The sequence below is a fragment of the Anoplolepis gracilipes genome, chromosome 2 (genome assembly GCF_047496725.1).
Source record: "Anoplolepis gracilipes chromosome 2, ASM4749672v1, whole genome shotgun sequence".
NCBI classification, from domain to species: Eukaryota; Metazoa; Arthropoda; class Insecta; order Hymenoptera; family Formicidae; genus Anoplolepis; species Anoplolepis gracilipes.
In genome coordinates, this window is record NC_132971.1 from 10,958,623 (window position 1) to 10,978,689 (window position 20,067).

The 20,067-nt window shown below is 38.8% G+C and overlaps 3 protein-coding genes across 3 annotated transcripts; 1 reads left to right on the forward strand and 2 right to left on the reverse strand.

Moving 5' to 3' along the window:
- Window positions 1-5,131: 5,131 nt before the first annotated feature.
- LOC140673815 (calmodulin) lies at window positions 5,132-13,634 on the forward strand. The gene is made up of 4 exons (XM_072907008.1): window positions 5,132-5,503; window positions 8,914-9,088; window positions 9,364-9,606; window positions 10,052-13,634. Exons 1-4 carry the CDS (start codon window positions 5,501-5,503, stop codon window positions 10,078-10,080), a joined length of 450 nt encoding a protein of 149 aa, XP_072763109.1. The 5' UTR covers window positions 5,132-5,500; the 3' UTR covers window positions 10,081-13,634.
- A 302-nt stretch (window positions 13,635-13,936) lies between these two features.
- On the reverse strand, window positions 13,937-16,174 carry LOC140673808 (gamma-interferon-inducible lysosomal thiol reductase). The gene is made up of 4 exons (XM_072906995.1): window positions 15,996-16,174; window positions 14,820-15,013; window positions 14,230-14,550; window positions 13,937-14,147 (listed from the first exon to the last, which is right to left on the reverse strand). The coding sequence occupies exons 1-4, from the start codon at window positions 16,111-16,113 to the stop codon at window positions 14,058-14,060; spliced, it is 723 nt and encodes a 240-aa protein (XP_072763096.1). The 5' UTR covers window positions 16,114-16,174; the 3' UTR covers window positions 13,937-14,057.
- A 503-nt stretch (window positions 16,175-16,677) lies between these two features.
- Polr1c (RNA polymerase I and III subunit C) lies at window positions 16,678-19,089 on the reverse strand. The gene is made up of 7 exons (XM_072906983.1): window positions 18,858-19,089; window positions 18,678-18,737; window positions 18,419-18,603; window positions 18,140-18,321; window positions 17,834-18,022; window positions 17,410-17,661; window positions 16,678-17,164 (listed from the first exon to the last, which is right to left on the reverse strand). The coding sequence occupies exons 1-7, from the start codon at window positions 18,906-18,908 to the stop codon at window positions 17,055-17,057; spliced, it is 1,029 nt and encodes a 342-aa protein (XP_072763084.1). The 5' UTR covers window positions 18,909-19,089; the 3' UTR covers window positions 16,678-17,054.
- Between the last annotated feature and the right edge of the window lie 978 nt (window positions 19,090-20,067).

Consider the following 20,067-nt stretch of genomic DNA (forward strand, 5'->3'; position numbering starts at 1 on the left):
AGACCATTACGGTAAAATTAACATTCTTTACTGCGGCTCTTCTATTAAATTCCCTTCCTCCACCTGCCTGTTTGCCTGCCTGACTTGCCTACCTACCTACCTACCTACCTACCTACCTACTCACCCATCTACCTACCTACCTACCTACCTATCTACACCTACACTTATCTACCTATCTACCCTGAGAAAACCCACCCCGGTACCAAGCGTCCCCGACTCTATACGCCCCCGTTCTCTCTCACTCTCGCTCGTTTCTCTCCCTCTCACTCTCTCTCTTTCTCTCCCTATATAACGAGATTACCGCGGTCGTACCGTTTTACCGTCCCGTTCTATCGCGTGTCGCATTGCGCGTCCTAGCGTGCGCAGGCTCGACGCATGCCGTGCGATGTAGCGTCATCGTGTACTGCAAAGACGACGACGACGACGACAACGACGACGATGATGATGATGATGATGGTATGATCGTGACAACAACAATGAGATTTTCGAGAGCCACTCCTCCACTCGCGAGAATAAACGCAATACGATAGGGTAAGAACGAGCCCTTTGGAGCAAACTACGTCAATGACGTTGGCCTTTAGACAATGCTCGGGGGTTCGCCGTCGTCGTCGGGTGTCGGCGACGGGACCGGCTCGGCTCGGCTGCGACGCAGCAGCTCCGCCGCGTCTTTGACAGCACGACACAGGACAGGGCACGGCGTGGCTCGGCTCGTCGCCGGCATCGATTTTTGCCGCGACCGCGGCAACGTTTCCCGCGAAGCGTGTCGGTACACATCCTCCGGCGTATGTATATATATATATATATATATATATATATATATGTATATATATATATATATATATATACACGTGGCGTATATGTAATGTACACGTATACCGTATATCGTGCTTAGCGCATTACGCATCCGCAGAGTCGCACGGCTATGCGTTAAAATACAATCGACCGGCTTGTCGGCCGATCCCCGCCCTCTTTTTCCCCGCCACCTTTTTTTTTTTTTTTATTCCCACATCGGCCGCCCTTCTCTCTCTCCCTTTCGAGGAAGCGGAAAATCGCTCCGAGAGCGCGATGAAGGAGGAGGCCCTTCTCCTCCCCTCTAGCCCCCTCTTCCCCGGTCGTGAATAATTTTTCTGCGAGCGAGCGCGCACGCGACGTCGTCGTCGCTAATTTGCCTTATCGACAACGCGCCGCGCGGGTCGCCGTCGAGCGTCGAGCGTCGAGCGTCGGGCGCGCGTAACCGCCGCGTCTCCGGGATATATCGGTCACGGTCACAACGACGACGGAGCGGTTAACAATTCATCGGACGACACATACACATATACATATACATACACACGTGCAACGTGCACATACATATATATATATATATATATATATATATATATATATATATATATATATACGTAGAAAGCGGAGCGGTACGGACACGAACGGCGGGGTGTTCCTGGCCGCCGCGTCGCCGTGTTCCTGGCCCGGAATGCGCCAAGCGATCGATAATGTGCCGGTGCGCGCTATACGCTCTCTTTTGCGAGAAAAGAAATTTGGTGTCCCTCTCGGTGAGAGAGAGAACGCGCGCGCGCTTTCGCTCATCCGCCCCCGAGAGAGAGAACAGGGGTCGCCGTCCCGATGGTCCCCTTCATGCATATTACGTCGCGCCTGCTGATCGAGAAAAGCCTGGTTGGCTGGTGTCGCGCGTGGCATTTCCCGATTGTCAATCTCCGGATTAAACTCAAATTTCGATGCATGCATCTATAAAATCGGGAAAATTCGACCCAAAAGAGTAATGTCAAAGATTGAATCGAATTTAGTAATAGCGAGACTTGATAATAATCAGGCATTTATTTCGCGTTCCGAAAGATCGTTTAAACACCCGACAAATAATTATGTAACATACAATGCTAAAGTTTAGAAAATAATTGCGAGATTACGAATGAAATATTTTGTTGAACCTAATATTCAAGAATATTTTGACACATTTGTACATAAAGCTTTTTAGTATGAAATTCTTCAATTTTTTCAATTTTATTTAATAATTAAATATATTTTGAGTAAAAAACATCATGAGTAAATATATAATTAAAAAAAAAAAACTTCGCCTAAAGAGATTCAGATAATTACAACGTACAATTTTCGAGATATCTCTCCCATGATCGATTTCTGCGGAAAATACAGCTATTCTGAATATAGAAATACTTCGAACGTGTAGCGTCTATAACCACAAGTGAGACAGAAACCATATCGCGTTCTTGCACCTGTCGACGATAATTCCTGTCTTCTTTTGAACGCGACGAAAATCAACTTTTAGAGATAAGCGCGAAGCGTTCCTCCTCCGTTTAAAGTCGCAAATGTGTGCGATATCTACTTATAGTTTCTATAACTGGAAAAAAATAGACGCACGCGACCGACGCTGCGAAGTGGCACATTGATGAATTATTCATCGCACACACGATTTGCGTGTAGGCCATCTTCGTAAAACCACCCTCGTAAAAATTTTAGGCGTTCCTTCCTCCCCTCTACTCTGCCGGGCCAAGGCGAAAGCGAATATTGTTATTCGAAGTGAGAAAGAACGCGCGTCGTTCAATAAAATAAATAAGCGGACAAGGGATAACGATTTTGCGGATATTTATACGACTTGTAAAAGACGACGACGTCGATAACGAGAATTCGTGGGGTACATGTAATTTCAGTCAATTTCTCGGGACATATGTAATTTTCGACACGTGACAAAAACGATCTCGCGTCCCGTCACGTATGTGGCGCGTAAAAAGTCTACGAGATTGACTCGCGTATCAACATATGCGACATATATAACGAATATGTCCTTGTATATGTACAATATTTCCTTATCGACAGTTATCGATAATATTTCAATTCTTTAAAATGCGTCTTATCAACGAATCTCCGCATACACACGTACGAGAGAACGCAATGCAGAACTTTTTGAGAATATAATATATATGCGATTCCAAAGTGGAGCAGACGACGCGAGTATGAACGAGAGAGAAGGAAACAGCGGGAGAGAGATGGAATGAGAGAAAGAGAGAAAGGGGGCGAGGAGGAAAAGTGACCGAGAAGATTACGAGCGCGCGCAAGAGAGAGAGAGAGAGAGAGAAAGAGAAGTCAAGGAGCTTCTCGCCTTATCTTCTTACCATATCTTTAGACTTTTATACTTTTAGAAAATAATCGAGTCAAGAATTTTATCAATATATAATCAATTTTATTGTTTATTGCGTACTGTCGGAACGTGATCGTTTTAATCCGTCGTCATCTCAGCGCGATTATATGTTATCTGACACCACCGTCAAATTGCCGCACTGACACACATACCAGGAAAGTGGAAATAGTATATAGGCAAAGCGGCGGGACTGCGGTGAGAGACGTAGGAAGGGAGAGAGGAGCGAAACGGGCACTGAGAGAACGACTGTAGACTAAAGAGAGAGAAAGAAAGAGAGAGAGAGAGAGAAGTAGGGAAGGAAAGGTAATAGGAGAAAGGCAAAAGGGGCGTAGGAAAGGGGTGCAGAGGACAAGGGCGACGACTATGACGACGACGGTACGGCCGGATACGATAAATTTTCACGCTTTACACCCGCCTGTAAATTCCTCGTGAAGGTGGAGACCCGTGCTAGAGCGCTCACCGATGAAATTGATCAAAATCAATACTCGGGAAAGAGAGAGGGAGATAAAAAACAGAAAAAGAGGGAGAACGTGAGAAAATTACAGTGGCTCTCTCGTTCTCCATCTTCTTTTTCTCTCTCTCTCTCTCTCTCTCTCTCTCTCTCTTCGTCTTGTCTCGGATAGATCCAATTTGTGTCGTCATCCACGAAAGCGATAAGTTTCTTCTATAGCGTGGTTTCTCGTTAAAAGGCCCCTATTTCATTAAAAATGAAAAAGGGATAGAAAGAGAAAGAGAGAGAGAGAGAGAGAGAGAGAGAGAGAGAGAGAGAGAAAGAGAGAGTCAATCGATTAAAGGGTGATACCGAGGCCAACGAGCCGGTTTATATTATATGCGACAAGAGAGTCTGCATAAAAAGACCATTCAGCTTGAAATCCCATGTGCGACGCACGAGGTTTAAACTACCGGTTTGCAAAATGTCAAATGCTGTTTTTTGCAACGCGACGCGTTCTCATACCTCATACCACGATAAAAAGAGAGAAGAGAGGGAACAAGTTATAAAGTTAGTAAGGTGACAATTGTCATTGACGAAACGGATCACGAGAGAGAGAGAGAGAGAGAGAGAGAGAGACGAAGGAACGAAAGAAATAGCGCAGAACAAGACGGAAATACCAAGGGAAAACGCGGGAAAAAAAAGAGTCGCGCGCGGTGGCAATTTGGGGGGTGTGGGAAAAAAAAAAAAAAAAAAAAAAAAAGATCAAGGAAGTAGTTCGGGAACAAGAGTTTAACGAGGACCGATCGCGCGAAGGGGAAAACGCGAAGAAAAGCAACTAGAAAGAGGATCGAAGGGGGGAAAAAGCGTTATACAGGAGGCGAGGAGAGGGGAGAAGCGATCACGTTCGCCGAAAAACGCGTCCATCGTCCATCGTCCATCGTCCATCGTCCATCCCATTCGGAGCGAGTGGCGAAGCGGTGTTCTCGCAGGCAGAAGGCAGAAGGCAGAGGCAGGGAAGCCCGGCTTTGACCCGGTAGCCGGCGCGACACGGCACAGTCCGCGCGGCTGCCTGACGCATTGCAGGTGCGCGCCGGCCAATCACAGGCCCGGTTAGTTCGTCCGGACTCGTCCTGTAAACACGACCGCACCCACCCCGCCGTGTAAAACGGATTTGTTACGGGGCGGGTTACGGCACGGCGTGCCGGCCCGTAGCCGCGCCACGTCGCACATAGCCGCACGGAGCGGGCACCTCGCACCCTCGCGCCGCTCGTCCTCGACGCGTCTCGCTCGCTCGCGTCGCGTTTTGCGCGATTAAAAACCGCCGCGGGCCTTTTTTTCTCGCACCTTTTGGCAACAGGGGAAGCCGCGCCGCGCGGGATCTAGCTCGCGGCCGCGTAGGCGGCCGGCGCGTCGCGGCCGCCGCGCAAACCGTCGCTCTCCCCTCCCCCCAACTTCCCCGCTCCTCCCCCCGCCGCGTTCGGTCCGGCGGCGCGCGTCGATTGGCCGACGCGCAGCCCGTAAGGGGATGGCGTAGTAATATCCGGGCTGCGGGACCAGCGGCGGTCCACAGAGAGCCTCGCAGACCGAGAAAGACACGGTGGACTCCATTGCTGTCCCGAGTGCGTTTCTCGCCGGACTTAGGTGATATTCCGTTACTGCGTGTCTCGTCCGCGCTCTCGTGCACGTAGCGAGTTATCATCCCCCCCCGTTAATCGGCAAGCCGTTTTACGAAGCGAGCGAGCGAGCGATCGACCGACCGATTCCGACTGACCGATCTCGGAACTCGGAGCTTGTGATTTTAGATACACTTTTGGTTGTCCAGTGTGCGGGGACGCGTGTGTCCGCGGGCCGAGCCTTCTCGTGCGTGACTGAGACGTGAAGAGAAAAGGGCCACGATGGTAAGTACTCCTTCGTTTAGTGCCGCGATATCAACGACGACTATGGTTACGCCGCGTGTAACGTTATACGTGCCGTTTCTTGCGTTTCCCTACGCGTAAATTCGTCATCGTCGGCTCTCTCGATAACCGTAACCGAGGTCTCGCCGCATTGACGCGTCGCCGAGCGCACGTGCGAAGAGAGAGAGAGAGAGAGAGAGAGCAATTCGTAATTTACGTTCGCGAGCTTTCCGGATTTGAACTCGTCCTCTGTCCGGTGCAACTCCATCTTTCTCGTTCGTTCGTTTGTCGCATCAGCCGGCAGGATTTCCTTTTCTGGAAGGATCGGTGACACAGTCTGTCTGTCTGTCTGTCTGTCTCTCTCTCTCTCTCTCTCTCTCTCTCTCTCTCTCTCTCTCTCTCGCTCATTCCTATCTATATCATCCATTTCTGTCTCTCTTCCACCGTCGACCGTTCATTATCAGCCCTGTCGCTCGAAACGTATTTTGTGCCGCCCCGGAGATTGCCTCGTTTCCTCGCGATTATCGATCGAGTATGGCCATCTACGCTTCTCTGTATTTCTCGCAAAGTTTCTTCCGCGGCAACGAGAAGAATCTGCACTTCGCGTGAGCGGAAGTAACCGCCGATCGATCGTTTGCCGCGTAGTATAAACGAGAGAGAGAGATAGAGATAGTAAACTTCGCGAAAAGCCAGAGCTCTCCTATACACATCGTTGTTTCGACCTGACCTGACGCGCTGACACGCTTACGTGTCCCCGGAATTCTGGCGCTACGGCTCTGTCCGGCCGTACGTTACGGGAGCGAGACAGGTGGGCGACGGGGTTCGCCCGCGAAGAGAGCCAAGCGGCTAATTTCGCCGCTTCCAGCCAGCCTTCCAATCTCGCTCGCTGCGTAACGTATTGTCAGCGCTTTTGATGTGCATACATTGCGATCGTGCCCTCTTGGACTCGTCGAGATAATCGACGAGCGCCGCGCGCGACGGTTATCTTCTCGCCTGTCCGTCCGTCCGTCCGTCCTTCCGTCGTCCGTCCTTCCGTCTATCCGTTGTACGCTGCTAAATTCACGGCCTTCGCGTTTGGGATCTAAACTTTGTTCGTTCTCAACTACACTTTCCGCACACTTATCGACTAAACGGTCCTATATACATGTACATATTTAAATTAAGAGAGTAAAATATATCGCGCGGGCGCACGCAACAGAGCGAGAGGGAGAGAGAGAGAAAGAGAAAGGGAGGGAGGGAGGGAGAGAGAGCGAAAAGTTGGCTGTGTAAATAAAACGCGTTTGTTCGCGGATAATAAAGAGAGCCGACCGGGATCTGTTTCGCGAATATTTTCGACGATGCAGATGGAAAAAAAAGAAAGAAAAAAAAAACTGCGACGACGTTATCGCGCGCCGCGATCTCTCCTCTTCTCTCGTCTCACCTTCGATCGCGGACGGAGATAGATACCTATCGGAGCACGAAATGCGAGACCGAAGCGTGCGAGCGAGCGCGCACGATACGCCCGACCGCTCCTTTTGCATAATCCATACGGGTCACCCGATATTCATCTTTAAGGGCCCCTCCTCGTTACCATGTGCGTGTTGTTTTCGACGATATTTCTTTACTCTCTCTCTCTCTCTCTCTCTCTCTCTCTCTCTCTCTCTCTCTCTCTCTCTCTTTCTATTTCTCTCCTGGTTTTTTTTTCCCTCTGCGTGTATATTACGCGATGCGTGCGACGCGCTCTATCCGTCTGGCGATCAACCGTTACGTTGCCGCTCGCTATTGATTTTTGCGTTCCCTCTGCTCTCCGTCGATTCCCTTTCCGCGCTCCTTTTACGTTTCTTACCACCGGGCCGATATATTTCGCTGTGTATAATAATCCGTTACGCCAGCTCGCCTTTCGTTCGAGTTTCCGTACCTCCCTGCGACGCCAATAACGTATTCGTGTTTCGCGGAAAAATCCTCCCCATGGAAACTCGCCCTGTCTCGCGATGCAATGCGGCTTCCCTATATCGGGGAGGCCATATTTCTCGGCGACGTAGCCGCCTGACGTTTTAAAAGTGAGGTTATCCGCTTAGTCAGTCATGTGTATCTCCAGAAGACACGATTTTCCGTAAATGTCAGTGCTTCTATAATCGGAGATCTTGTGTAATTGCGAATATTTTTAACGATCAAGAGCCCCTTAAGAATAGTCTATTTAATGAATGAGATTATCGGACAGGATTGTTCCTCCTGCGATATATTCCGAAATTATTTCCTCGAAGTTTATGGAGAAACGATAGCGCGAAAGATAGTTGGAAAGTGGGCTGATGATAAAAAAAAAAACTTCTCGGAGCTGCCGATAATGTTATTTATGATATGACTATTGCCTCCTGCATGTAGAATCGATACATTATTGCCACTTTGCTTTTGTTCTTCTTCAGCAAATGGGAATTAAATCAGTTAGGTATCTGTAATTAATTTGCGTATTTAAAAATAAATTTATTTATTTAATTTAAAGATCTCTATCGTAAGAATTTAAAAATAAGTTTATTTATTTAAACGTCTCCCGCTATCACAATTTTCCCGAAATATTAAAATATTATATAAAAGTCGCTGTACAATTTATTTTACAAAAAAAGAGGATGCCTGTATATATTTTTTTTTAGAGTTAACATTTATTCTTCATATTTATTAACAAAGGTTAATAATTTTCGATTGAAAAATTTGTTAATATTTTATTAGATCGCATAGTTCTTCCGTTAAATATATGTATGCATTTTTGGAAAAGAATCAAAATTTATTTTCACTAATGCGCAATATATAAATTGCGCGAGATACGACATATTATCTATAAATGTATAGTGTTCACCTATTTCTACGTATCATGCCGTTGCTCATTTTAATATATTCGCATGACGTTTTCCATAGTAATCTGGAATTTCCTTATTTATGCAGGAGCAATTGAATTGCCCGAATGTATCATCGTGCTATTTCTCTGACATTATCATACATCTCATTAGTTTGCATCACTATGCGTCTGTCGTTAATTGAGGCGTTTATGACTAATACAACCGATATGAATGGAAACAGTTGAATTCAATAATCTGATTAATTAAGTTATTAAAAATTAAACAATTATATTTTTATTATATTAAAGCTAAAATAAAAGATTGTATTTATAATACATCAATATTGCTTTAATATTTATAAATAATATAAATTACTATTTATAAAAAGCGATAGATTAACAAGAAAAAGTAAAAAAATAATATATATATATATATATATATATATTAAAAAAATTTGAGATTACTAACATTTACATATTAATTATCATACAAATATAGTTTAGCATATGTATGTAATTTTAATGTAAATATTATATTGTATATTTGTGTGTGCAATTCTGCAAGAAAATTAAGCTTAAATATTGCTTTCTTTTTGTCTCCAAGGCTGACCAACTCACAGAAGAACAAATCGCAGAATTTAAGGAAGCGTTTTCGCTATTCGATAAAGACGGCGACGGTACTATAACCACCAAAGAATTGGGTACAGTCATGCGGTCTCTTGGTCAAAATCCCACAGAAGCCGAACTACAGGACATGATTAATGAAGTAGACGCAGATGGTATATATTTTTATTTAGCTTTATGACATATTGATCTAAATTATATAATTTGTAAGAGAGAGCGCTATTATTTTGTATATAAAGTGATTTTTGTATAAAAATAATTAATATCTGTCTCTTTTTATATATTAAAGAAAAAAGAATAATTTTAATATATTTATAGATATTTTCTGCCCAAAAACGTTTAAAGCGTTTTTTATTTTAAAATGCATTTTCCCTCCGATTAAAAGAAGAAAGGAAAGAATTTCGATATTTTGAAAATTTCAAAATTCTAGGTAATGGCACAATCGACTTTCCGGAGTTCTTGACCATGATGGCGCGTAAAATGAAGGACACGGATAGCGAGGAAGAGATTAGGGAGGCCTTCAGAGTGTTCGATAAGGATGGAAATGGTTTTATATCCGCGGCAGAACTCAGACACGTCATGACCAATCTGGGCGAGAAACTCACTGATGAGGAAGTAGATGAAATGATACGGGAGGCCGATATCGATGGCGATGGTCAAGTTAATTATGAAGGTTGTATTATTTAACTCATTAATTAACATTAAAATTTATTGTCAGCATGTGTAAATAGAACTCTAATTATATTATTTCAAAATATGTTATTAAAACAATTATCACAATATATGTGTATTCACTTTTAACTTTAATAAGATACTTGTATTAAGTATGTCTTGTATTATCACATTAGAAGTGAACAATATTCAAAGAAAGACACATACGAAATAATTTATACAATTCTTATGTTAACATATTTGACTTTTCGTCAACAAAGTCACTTCAATTTGATAAAACAGTTTGTGCAGTTGTACTTTATCGCAATTTTTTCTGCTTGTCATAATGATGATTAACATTTTTTCATCGTTATTTTACTGGTACTTTGTTAATACTTAGCTAGACATAGCATGCAACTAATATATGTGAAATTAATGAAATGTTTTTCTTTCTTTGTATTTTCCAGAATTCGTCACAATGATGACATCAAAGTGAATGCAACCTGTGTAACGGAAGAACTCGCGACTCGGAGTGGTGTTGACGTATTAAATAAATCAAGATACAGAGAAAAACATATGTAACAAAAACAGAATCAACCAGAAAGTGATAAATTGTATCAGGATGCGAAGATGATCTATAAAAGCGCGAAAAGTCAACGTCCGATACCGCGTTAAAATCATCGTTTAACGATAAGTAATACAGGGCAATTAATTGTTTAATTAAAGAGTTATACCACTAAAATCATTATCTCTCGAAACACAAATATTTACGCGTGTACACACAACACAATAACACGTCACACCGATACATATAAACGGAACACTCAAAGAGTATATATACACTTACATACACATTCACTCGGATGTCTTATTTCCATTGGATAAAACAAATTTGGAAGTGAGATAACGCGAAGACACACGATTGCGCGCGCATGTGCACCAACGACAAAGAAAAAAGTGCATTTTCCATTTTACTCTCTTTCTCGACTGCCCCTTTCCTTTTCTCTTGTTGCATCCCTCGCTATCATCTTCCCTCCTCGTCTCCATATCTTCTCCTTCATTTCCTCGAAAGTTTTTTTTTTTTTTTTTTTTTTTTTTTTTTATGAGAAAGGCATGTCGCAGATTTGTAATTTCTCTTTGCAAATGGTGAGGAAACGTGTGCGTTAGGGGACAAAGTATAAATCCGATGTAAGATACTATTAAAAGCAGCAAAGATTTATTTGCCAATCGAGAGAGAGAGAGAGAAAGAGAGAAAGAGATTCATCTCGAGAATTCCTTCGTTCATTTTTTTAATAAACGAGATACGTGTATAGTGAATGATGACATTAGGATACGTAGCTGCTAAATAGATGATGATGTCTCTACCGTTAAAATGCATGCACATGTACAAATGTTTGTTTGTCTCTGTGAGAGAATTCGGCCTGGACCGATCGTTTTCCAGACAAAGAGAGAGAGAGAGAGAGAAAGAGAGAGCGAGAGAATATAAATATGATGCGCTTCGGCCTCTGGGTTATTGATGACGACTTCAAATGCAAAAGCTGTGCTGGACCCCTCGATGCCTCACAAACGAATAACTTAATTTATATAAGTAACGAGCAAGAAAATTTATAAAAAAAATGTGAAAGAGAGAGACAAAGAAAAAAAAGAGATGAGATATAGATGAAGAAGAATTGGAAGAGGAGGAGCCTCGAGGAGCTCAGACCTAGTGCTTTCGCTCGCGCGTGTTGCGTCTCGCAGGACGGGATGTGATCGGTCGCGCGGATGATGTCGCACGGGAACCACGGATAACGAGCCGCGACGCGATCGTTGGAAAGCTCCAGGATCCGAAGTCTCGACATTCCTATTAAAAAAAAAAAAAAAAAAAAACAAAAAAAAGAAAAAAGGAAAAAAGAAAAGTCTCTTCCTTACGCTTTCAATCAACATCATCCAAGCCTCTCGTGCCCGTGCGTACGGGACTCACACGTACACGTTTACGTATATAATACGTTTTACGAATTATATACGCGAGAAAAACTCTATACACACAAAAGATTATACACACAGAGCAAAAAAAGAGAAACACTATAATATTATATTCACAAAGTGCGTTTTGCCTCCAGTTCCATTTTAATCTCCTATTTGTAAACTTGCCTTCCGCTCGGGAAAGCCTTACATACATGCGCGCAAAAAAATTTAAAAAAAAAAGAAAAAGAGAGAAACAACGTCGACACCACTTTTGTTGATATGTAAATCCACGGAGAAATAAAATAGGGATGGGGGATTAAAGGAAGTAAAGGCCACAGTGAGATCGGTGCATTACTTTTCTTCGCCCAGGGGTGCGTGCCAGTCTCGTTAAAAGCGGAGCCAACCACAGATCGGAGAAACTGGTGTGATTTTTGTGCGATCCGTACGATATAATGTTACTTAAGAACTCGAGAGCAAAATAACATAAATGCCGTACAGCGTAAAACAACAAGCGTGTCGGTGGTTCAGTCATAATATATATGTAATATATATATTATATATATATATATATATAAAATAATTTACGAAGAAATTAAGAAAAAAAAGATGAAAGAGATAATTCCTCCACAGTCCTTTATTATTTAACATTGAAGCGAACAAAAATGAGAAGTACTTGTATTTCTGGTGACCTAGATCGCATTGATCATTAAACAAAAAAAGCAAAAAAGATTAAAAAAAAAGATAAAAAGACAAAATAAATGTATCCTCATTTTTAGGTCACAGCTACTCTCGATTTGTTTCCCTCATTATCAATAGACCTCTCGTTTCAGCAACCATCTCTTTTTGTGTTCGATGGCATCTAGATACTTTGCTATGAGAATATTTCATTGTCTCTCTGTGAACAGGATCCACTTTACATATCTCTGACTTTTCTCACTACCCTTGAAAAACTTTTGAGATTAGATATAGGTAACAAAGGAGAGAAAGTACGGTATTAATTGTAATTAGGGACTCGCTCCATTAAACACCCGAAAAAAAAGGGAGAAAAAAGCACACATTGGATCTATTTGTAAACTGTGGTATATTCTGTGTCCGAGGTATATTTCCACACTTACACTCTTTATTAAGAATGAAAAAAAAAAGATTGTCAAAAAAGAAAAAAACGCACTCTCGTTTTGTAAAAGTGGTCGTTAGTATTCGACAGGCATCTGTATCTAAATGCTTCCAAATTCGCTTCGTTTCATCGAACACTGATACCTAGCGATTAAGTCTCTTACGTTACAAAGACTCTATATTCCAGTATTTAATATAATAGTAATTTTATATCCGTATCGCAAAATCTATTTATTGAAAGAATTTTCGCGCGCCGAGAATTAGATAGAAAAAGAGCGAGAGAGAGAGAGAGAGAGAGAGATAGAGAGCGGCGCATGGAAGCTCTTGTTGTGAACATTAACATCGAGGCAATGCCAAATCTTTATCGAATAATATTGAAGCGTTAGCTCTTCTAATATTTAATTTAGCGTCCCCTCGATCTTTGTTATTGAAATACACGTTGTTGTTCTTAAAAAAAGAAAAAAGAATCGTTTATACCGTATTTGCGGAGGTACCAAGACACATCCTGCTTCTATCGACCGTTGTATTTATTTCGATGTGTACATATACAAACGTATAAAATCCGACGAAGTGAATCTTCGTTCGGTTATATAAATTATGCTAATTGTAATTCTTAAAATGAACAAGTTTATTGCGATATATGAACAAGGAGAGAACGTTATAAGTTGCAAAATATAAACAATTTTTTTCCTATCTAATCAAATTATCTCGAGCGCAGGCTCGGTGTTCTTTTTTTTTATTTTTTTCTTTATTTTTTTTTTTGTACGATTATAACTATTCAATTTTAATAAACTTCTTGATTTCTTCAAATTCCAATTCGAACATTGTTTCTATTGTATGTAAGTATATTCTCTGCCGTATATCTCAAAGGCGTTCTTCACTTCTTGTCGTACATAATAAAGCGGCACAGTTTGTATAAAGTGTTGATATTAAGTTAATAAATTGTTCCTATATACTTATATGGGAGCAAACTGGTGTTTATCTATAATACAAGCAATTTTATCTCCCCGAATTAAAAGATAACGGTCTGATATATATTGACGCGAATGAAACAATAGGATTTTTTAATACGCAGAGAGTACGCTCTAATTTCTTACATTACGAGAGATTTATTAATTTTTATGTTGTTACACACACACATATATATATATATATATATATATATATATATATATATATGTGTGTGTGTAACAACATAAAAATTAATATATATATATATATGTAATAATATATATCCTGATATATATTAAATTTATCAAGAGATGTCAGGTTTTTTTTAACAAAAGATAAAACAGTTTTGTTTCAAAAAATATTATATTTATCATTTACTTTAAAATCTTTTGTGTAACGCGATAACAAAATTCGATGATTACACGGATATGTTTTGCTAGTGTCGTTGCACCTGTTCGTACTCTCTCACGATAAACACTCTTTTGGCATAATTTTAAAATGCAGGCACACCTCCTTCAACAGGTTTTTTAATATCCTCACTTGATACTCGGAGCTCTGTAAAAAAAAAAAAAATTTTTTTTAATACAATATCAACCGTTACGTTATTCTTTGCTAGCGTTACGATACAAATACTCACCTTATCGAGGGTAATTGTCGGTATAAAAGATACTCGTGGCACGAGCGAGTTCGTCATCTTTCCGTAATCGGCCAAAAGTTCTTTCCCCCTTTCATTGTTCGAACATTCTTTAATGGACTTCAGGTCCACGGATACGTGCTTGGCACACTTGTTCATTATCTTTACTGGGTCTATGTTGTTTTCAATCATGCAAGTGACAAATTGCAGTCGTATCGACGGATCTTTGATAATATCGATGGAACATGCGTGTATGATATTGGCTTGACATTCGACAGGTCCATGTTGGCACACGAATTGATATCCATCATTCGTTTCCATCGTCTATATACAGATAAAAAATAAAATGCGCAACTTTACAAAAGAAAAAAATCTTGCATGCTCAACTTGTTTATTTGATCATCGATAATATATAATCATGAGTAAAAAAAAGAATATGTAAGCGAGCAAGAAATAATAGAGCGATATACAAGATGGTCCAAAAAAAGCGAAGTAACTGCTCAATGAGTATAAAAGGTTGAAATATCCTGATACACACAGGTATCTCTGTTCGAGGAAGTCTAGAAGTATTAAATTCAGTCGTGTCGACTTACTGTAGCCTTTCCGTACGGTATCAACTCGACTTCAATATTCGTCGAAAGTTTCCAATACGTTGGTCCTAATTGTTTCAAAATAAAACTACGGGAATCCGGGCATAGTGCTTCGTAATACACGGCCACGTGTACTCTTTGTCGAATCGGATCATCCTTTTGGCTCGACGGTGTCATCGCTTGGTCCATCTGAAGTTCTACATACATTTTTACAATGTAGTTTAAATATTAAAAATATTCTCGTTATATATATGATAAGTGATAAATATTGTAACGATATTAGAGTGTTGATCTAACATTTTAATTTTAATTTCAAAATATGAATGAGAAAAACAAATATATAAATTATCTAAGTTATTTTCAAAATATTTAAAAATTTTTCCCACTGATAGTTTTTAACATATTTTGAGTAAATAATGAACGAGTCATTATTCACTTATAGATTTCTCTCAATAATAGTTTTCAAGTAATCCTTGATGCAGGAAGTCGCAAATTTATGACTGACGTGTATGTGCTTCATTATTGAACGGTGTAATCATCGCATATATCTACTAACTTTATGCAGCATTATATTTTTATCATATACAGATTTTTATTATTTTTCTCTCTTTCTCCTCTTTTAATATAATATACGTACAATTAACCTGGATAAATTCTAAAATTAGGAACTAGTATTTGTAATTTAACAGATGTTAATTCATTAAAAAATAAAAATAATTCATAAATATACAAATTAATCTTAACAAATCGACATATTGAATAAAAATCGGGTCATATGTCAAATACGAGATGCGTTCGCTAAATATTCTGTTCAAATATAAACTCTAAAATAAAAAAAAATATAACTGACAATTTTGTAAATTAAATTACGCCGTAATAATCTCCATATGTATATCGAAAAGATAATAATAAAGTCATTACGATTACTAAATAACAATCGCATTTGAACAAAAATCTGTACAACAAAATGGCTTTTTTTGAAATATAATTAATTTAAAACTAATGACTTTTCTCAATCGATATAATCAGGATTCATATGCTATTATTATTCCTTATTATACAAGTCTTACTGTCAAACGAGATAAGCAACGTGTCGCGAGAAAAACGTTGACGTGCGCGTCGTAGCGACAGGTGTAACACAATGTGCATACACGGGGCGTTTACATGTGCAGTCTTTACCTTGTAAGGCGGCGGCATTGCCTTCCAGGAACACTAACCAAATTTTCGAAGTCTGCCAAAGCAATAGACCGATGACGAGGAAGAAGACGAGTCGCCATCGAAAAGTGCCTAACCCCATCGTCCCGGCTGTTGCCGCGACAAGAAGCGTGCGCGACTCTCGCTCGCGCGGCGGCGGCGGTGGCCTCGTTCATTACAGCTGACGCAACGAGTTCTCCTGTCAAACTCGCCGCCGGCGGTGACGTAGCGTCGCGGAATAAGGGATCGGATCGATGGAAATTCTGAGGCTCTCCTCGCTATATTACGTGTTTTTAATGGGATCACGACGTCGAATTTAATTTTTTTCCACCTCTTTTTCTTCCCTTTATTATTCGCACGTGACGTAAAAAGTTCGTTTTTTTCAAATCACATTCTCTTTCAATATTTTTCTCCACAACGTTTGAAACATTTCCTATACAGTACAGAAAGACCAAGACATTAAAGATATCTAAGGGACAATGAGACGTCTTCAAGTCGTCTTTTAGAGACGAGTGCTGTTTGGGTTATGTCATGAGTACACAGAAAGAGCAGACCTATATGTATTACACTTTTGTACATACTTTTGTAAATGCGCGCGTAAAAGTCGTACTCAGTACTCGGCCAATGAGACGATCGACATAGAGCGCCATATTATTATTCAAATGGGTTGATGTGAGATATTTAATTGATCAAGATATATACATATATATGTACATGTATATGAACTTTTGTATGTATTTGTGCATGTAGTATAATATTTATTTGTACATACATATATGTATATGTATATATATGAATTTTTCATTTTTTTCTCGATATGCACATAATCGCTAAATTATGTCAATTAAAAACAGTTTTTACATAAATAGACTGCCTTTATGTAAAAATACATTAAACATTCGCATGCTTTTTATAACAAAGAGAATCCTTATGCAGATATGTTTATGCCTTAATTTTTTTAAATACATTTTTATTTTCTTTTTTTGATTTTTAAAAATTAATTCGGTAATCAAATTTTTTATAAAAAATAAAGAAGAATTATATTCACACATGTTCCAGCTCTGCAAGGAATGTTCTGCACTTGTTCTTGAGCACTTTAACAGCTTCCGTAAACAAAACAGCTGAGGGTAGTGTACCCACAGATTCTATGTTAACTAAAATAAAAAAGATTGACTATATATAAAATTTTCAATACACATATATAAGAGTTAACAAGTGAGAAAACTTAAGAAATTCTGGATTTTTTAATATAACTTATGTAACTTTTATGTAACAATATATTTATAATTATTTTATACGATTCATTGCTACAACACATAAATACACATTTAACTACACTTTAAACTCCAATATTGGCTCTTCTACTTTGATTAAGATTTTTTAAACTATTCATACTTACAGATAAAATGATCCGGTATTCGAGTCATTTCCACGCAATCCTTCAATTGTTCATAACGATAGACATTTCGAGCACAGCTGTCATAACGAGCGTTCTTTACGCGCGCTTCGCGATATTTCTCTCCTGAACTCGTTTCTTTTTCTACAACATCTATCACAGCAGGACTAAAACAGCTCTGCAGAAGATCCGCATCCTCGTTTAACACAGGCTTAGTTAACTCAATAGCTGGCATAAGGCGATACCGTGCAGGGGCTAAACACATTTTTATTATTATTTGATATGAGAAACTACAAGATAAAAATTTATTTGAATAAATTAAAAATTGTATTTGTTTTTCATATTACTTAGGCACGTGTTGTATTTATATTAGAGCACATTATGATGAAAACGCGAAAAATATTTCACATGCAAAACTATTACATACCCACAGGAGAAAACTTTGCGTGATGTTTGCCAATGCCTTTAACTGCATGCATAATCGCATGAATCTCGTGACCAGGACGCATTTTACATATTAATATATCATTCTCTAGCACGCTAAACTGTTCCGCTCCATGTGGAAACATGTCCCCTTGTCGGCCTGTTGGTACCCATTTGATATCTTTACTGTAAACTGTAAAAAGCATATTGCATTCTGATTTATATAGATTCTTCGATACTATATCACTATTGTATAATATGAATCTTTAGAATATAATTTAAGTGTATATAAAAGTCTAAAGTTAAATACCCTTGCTGTTTTTATACATGTCTTCTGGAAGACGAGAGTACTTTGGCGCTGGTTGAACTGTGGTGCATGTAACTTTTAGTTCATATTTTAAAGTATCTTGATCACTGACATCATCATCCTTCCTTCCACTTGGAGGATATTCGAATAACCGAGGATCTGCTTGAAGAGGTATAAGGCCCAATCTTAAAAGCAAAATATATTCTAATTGTTATATGCAAATAGTTCACAAGGATATAAAAATTATAAAATGACTCATTTAGAATATTTATTTTCTCTTACCTATGTGCAAGTACTTCGTCCTGTAAAAGACTAGTGTTATTTATTATAAAAACCTTCTCAATAGCCATACTTGGCACTTCGCTTATAAGTATCCTACGAAATGCATTGGCCAATGAAACATCACAACCAATTATATCGAATTCTAACTCTTTATCTTCTTCTCGTACTATGTCGATTTTCAATTTCTAAGATATGAGAAACATATTTTAATTTATATTTATAATTAATACCGCAACGCATTATTCTATTTATAATTTACCTTTGTAAATTTTTCTAGCGCCGTTGATTTATCCGATGTATCCTTCGAATATTCCTTAAACTATTAAAATAAAAAAGAAATATTAAAAATAATATATAATTATAACAAATATTAGAATTTATGTATTACGTACATACAAATATAAGACAAAATGCTTTTAACAATTCTAATCAAACTTACAACTTCGTGCTCGCGCATAACCCATCGTGGATTTCCCGCTACCTTTTCCATTATATGTGTGTTTAATATTTTTATATTTCAACAAAACATCAAATATTGAAAAATATTTCTTTTGTTGTTAATTTCAATCACGTGGATAAAAACCATAAACTATATAGTTTAAATCTTCTGATACGGACTTCTCTTCTTCGCATGCTCCGTACATGATGCACAATGCACGTCGAATGGGCGCAATAAGCGCATTCAGCATAAAGTCTCTAGAGAAGTAACTAGTTACTTTTAGAAAGTCTGATTCAGAATTGGCTCTTATTTTTGGAATCAACAAATCATAATCGAGTGTTGACAAGTGACAGACTTTTATATATAACCAGAGAGAAGAATGAGAGGGATCATGCCACCGTTTATTAGGGAACGCTTTTTCCCCACCGTACAGTGGCGCTAACTGGATCCACAATTGAGTTTTCGGAACTACGTGGCTGGATCCACTTTCCAGTGCCACGGTAAAACGACCGATTGGTTCGAGTCCGTGCTAGATCCACATATTGTGGTTCGTGTCCGTGCTAGATCCATAATCGTAAATCTCAAAAGTACGAAACATATAATAGATTTATTAATATGTTTTATTAGATATTATTAGTTGCGTGATCTTTTTCCACTTTAGCATATATTATGAAGTAATATGTACGTATATATAGAATTAAAATGCCTATTTTATTTCACATAAAATTTAATGTTTTAATAATTTCAATAAAAAAGTATTTTAATAAAATATATATGTGTATATTACTTCAATAAATATTACCAAAATGAAAAATACCAAATTGAAAGACCACGTACAATAACACAAAATTTCAGAAAAATTCCAGATTCTTTTAATTGAGAGAGACGTAATCGAAATTTATTAATAATTCTTTTGGTCGTGATAGACTATCAGCTACGTTTGATCTAAAAACTTCTAATAAATTTTATATTGGACGTAGGTATATTGGACATTTTCGTGTAATAAATTATTTTGTACACTATTAAATTTCAAATTATATGTTGTAATAAATTGTGTATCCTATTTTGTAAAATATATTTGTAAATATATTGTAAAATATATAATTAATTTTATATGTAGTATAAAATTACTTATATAATATATATTTTGTAATACATTTTATAATGTACTCTCTTGTTAAATGTTTTATATTAAATTTTATATCATACT

Coding starts and splice junctions, on each gene's coding strand:
- LOC140673815 (XM_072907008.1), top strand. Junction 9,089..9,363: donor TAATGAAGTAGACGCAGATG/GTATATATTTTT, acceptor TCAAAATTCTAG/GTAATGGCACAATCGACTTT. Junction 9,607..10,051: donor TGGTCAAGTTAATTATGAAG/GTTGTATTATTT, acceptor TGTATTTTCCAG/AATTCGTCACAATGATGACA.
- LOC140673808 (XM_072906995.1), bottom strand. CDS start 16,113: ATGGGGTTAGGCACTTTTCGATGGCGACTCGTCTTCTTCCTCGTCATC. Junction 14,551..14,819: donor TACCGTACGGAAAGGCTACA/GTAAGTCGACAC, acceptor ATCTGTATATAG/ACGATGGAAACGAATGATGG. Junction 14,148..14,229: donor CGACAATTACCCTCGATAAG/GTGAGTATTTGT, acceptor TTTTTTTTACAG/AGCTCCGAGTATCAAGTGAG.
- Polr1c (XM_072906983.1), bottom strand. CDS start 18,908: ATGGAAAAGGTAGCGGGAAATCCACGATGGGTTATGCGCGAGCACGAA. Junction 18,604..18,677: donor CGCTAGAAAAATTTACAAAG/GTAAATTATAAA, acceptor CTCATATCTTAG/AAATTGAAAATCGACATAGT. Junction 17,662..17,833: donor CGCAAAGTTTTCTCCTGTGG/GTATGTAATAGT, acceptor AAATGTGTTTAG/CCCCTGCACGGTATCGCCTT.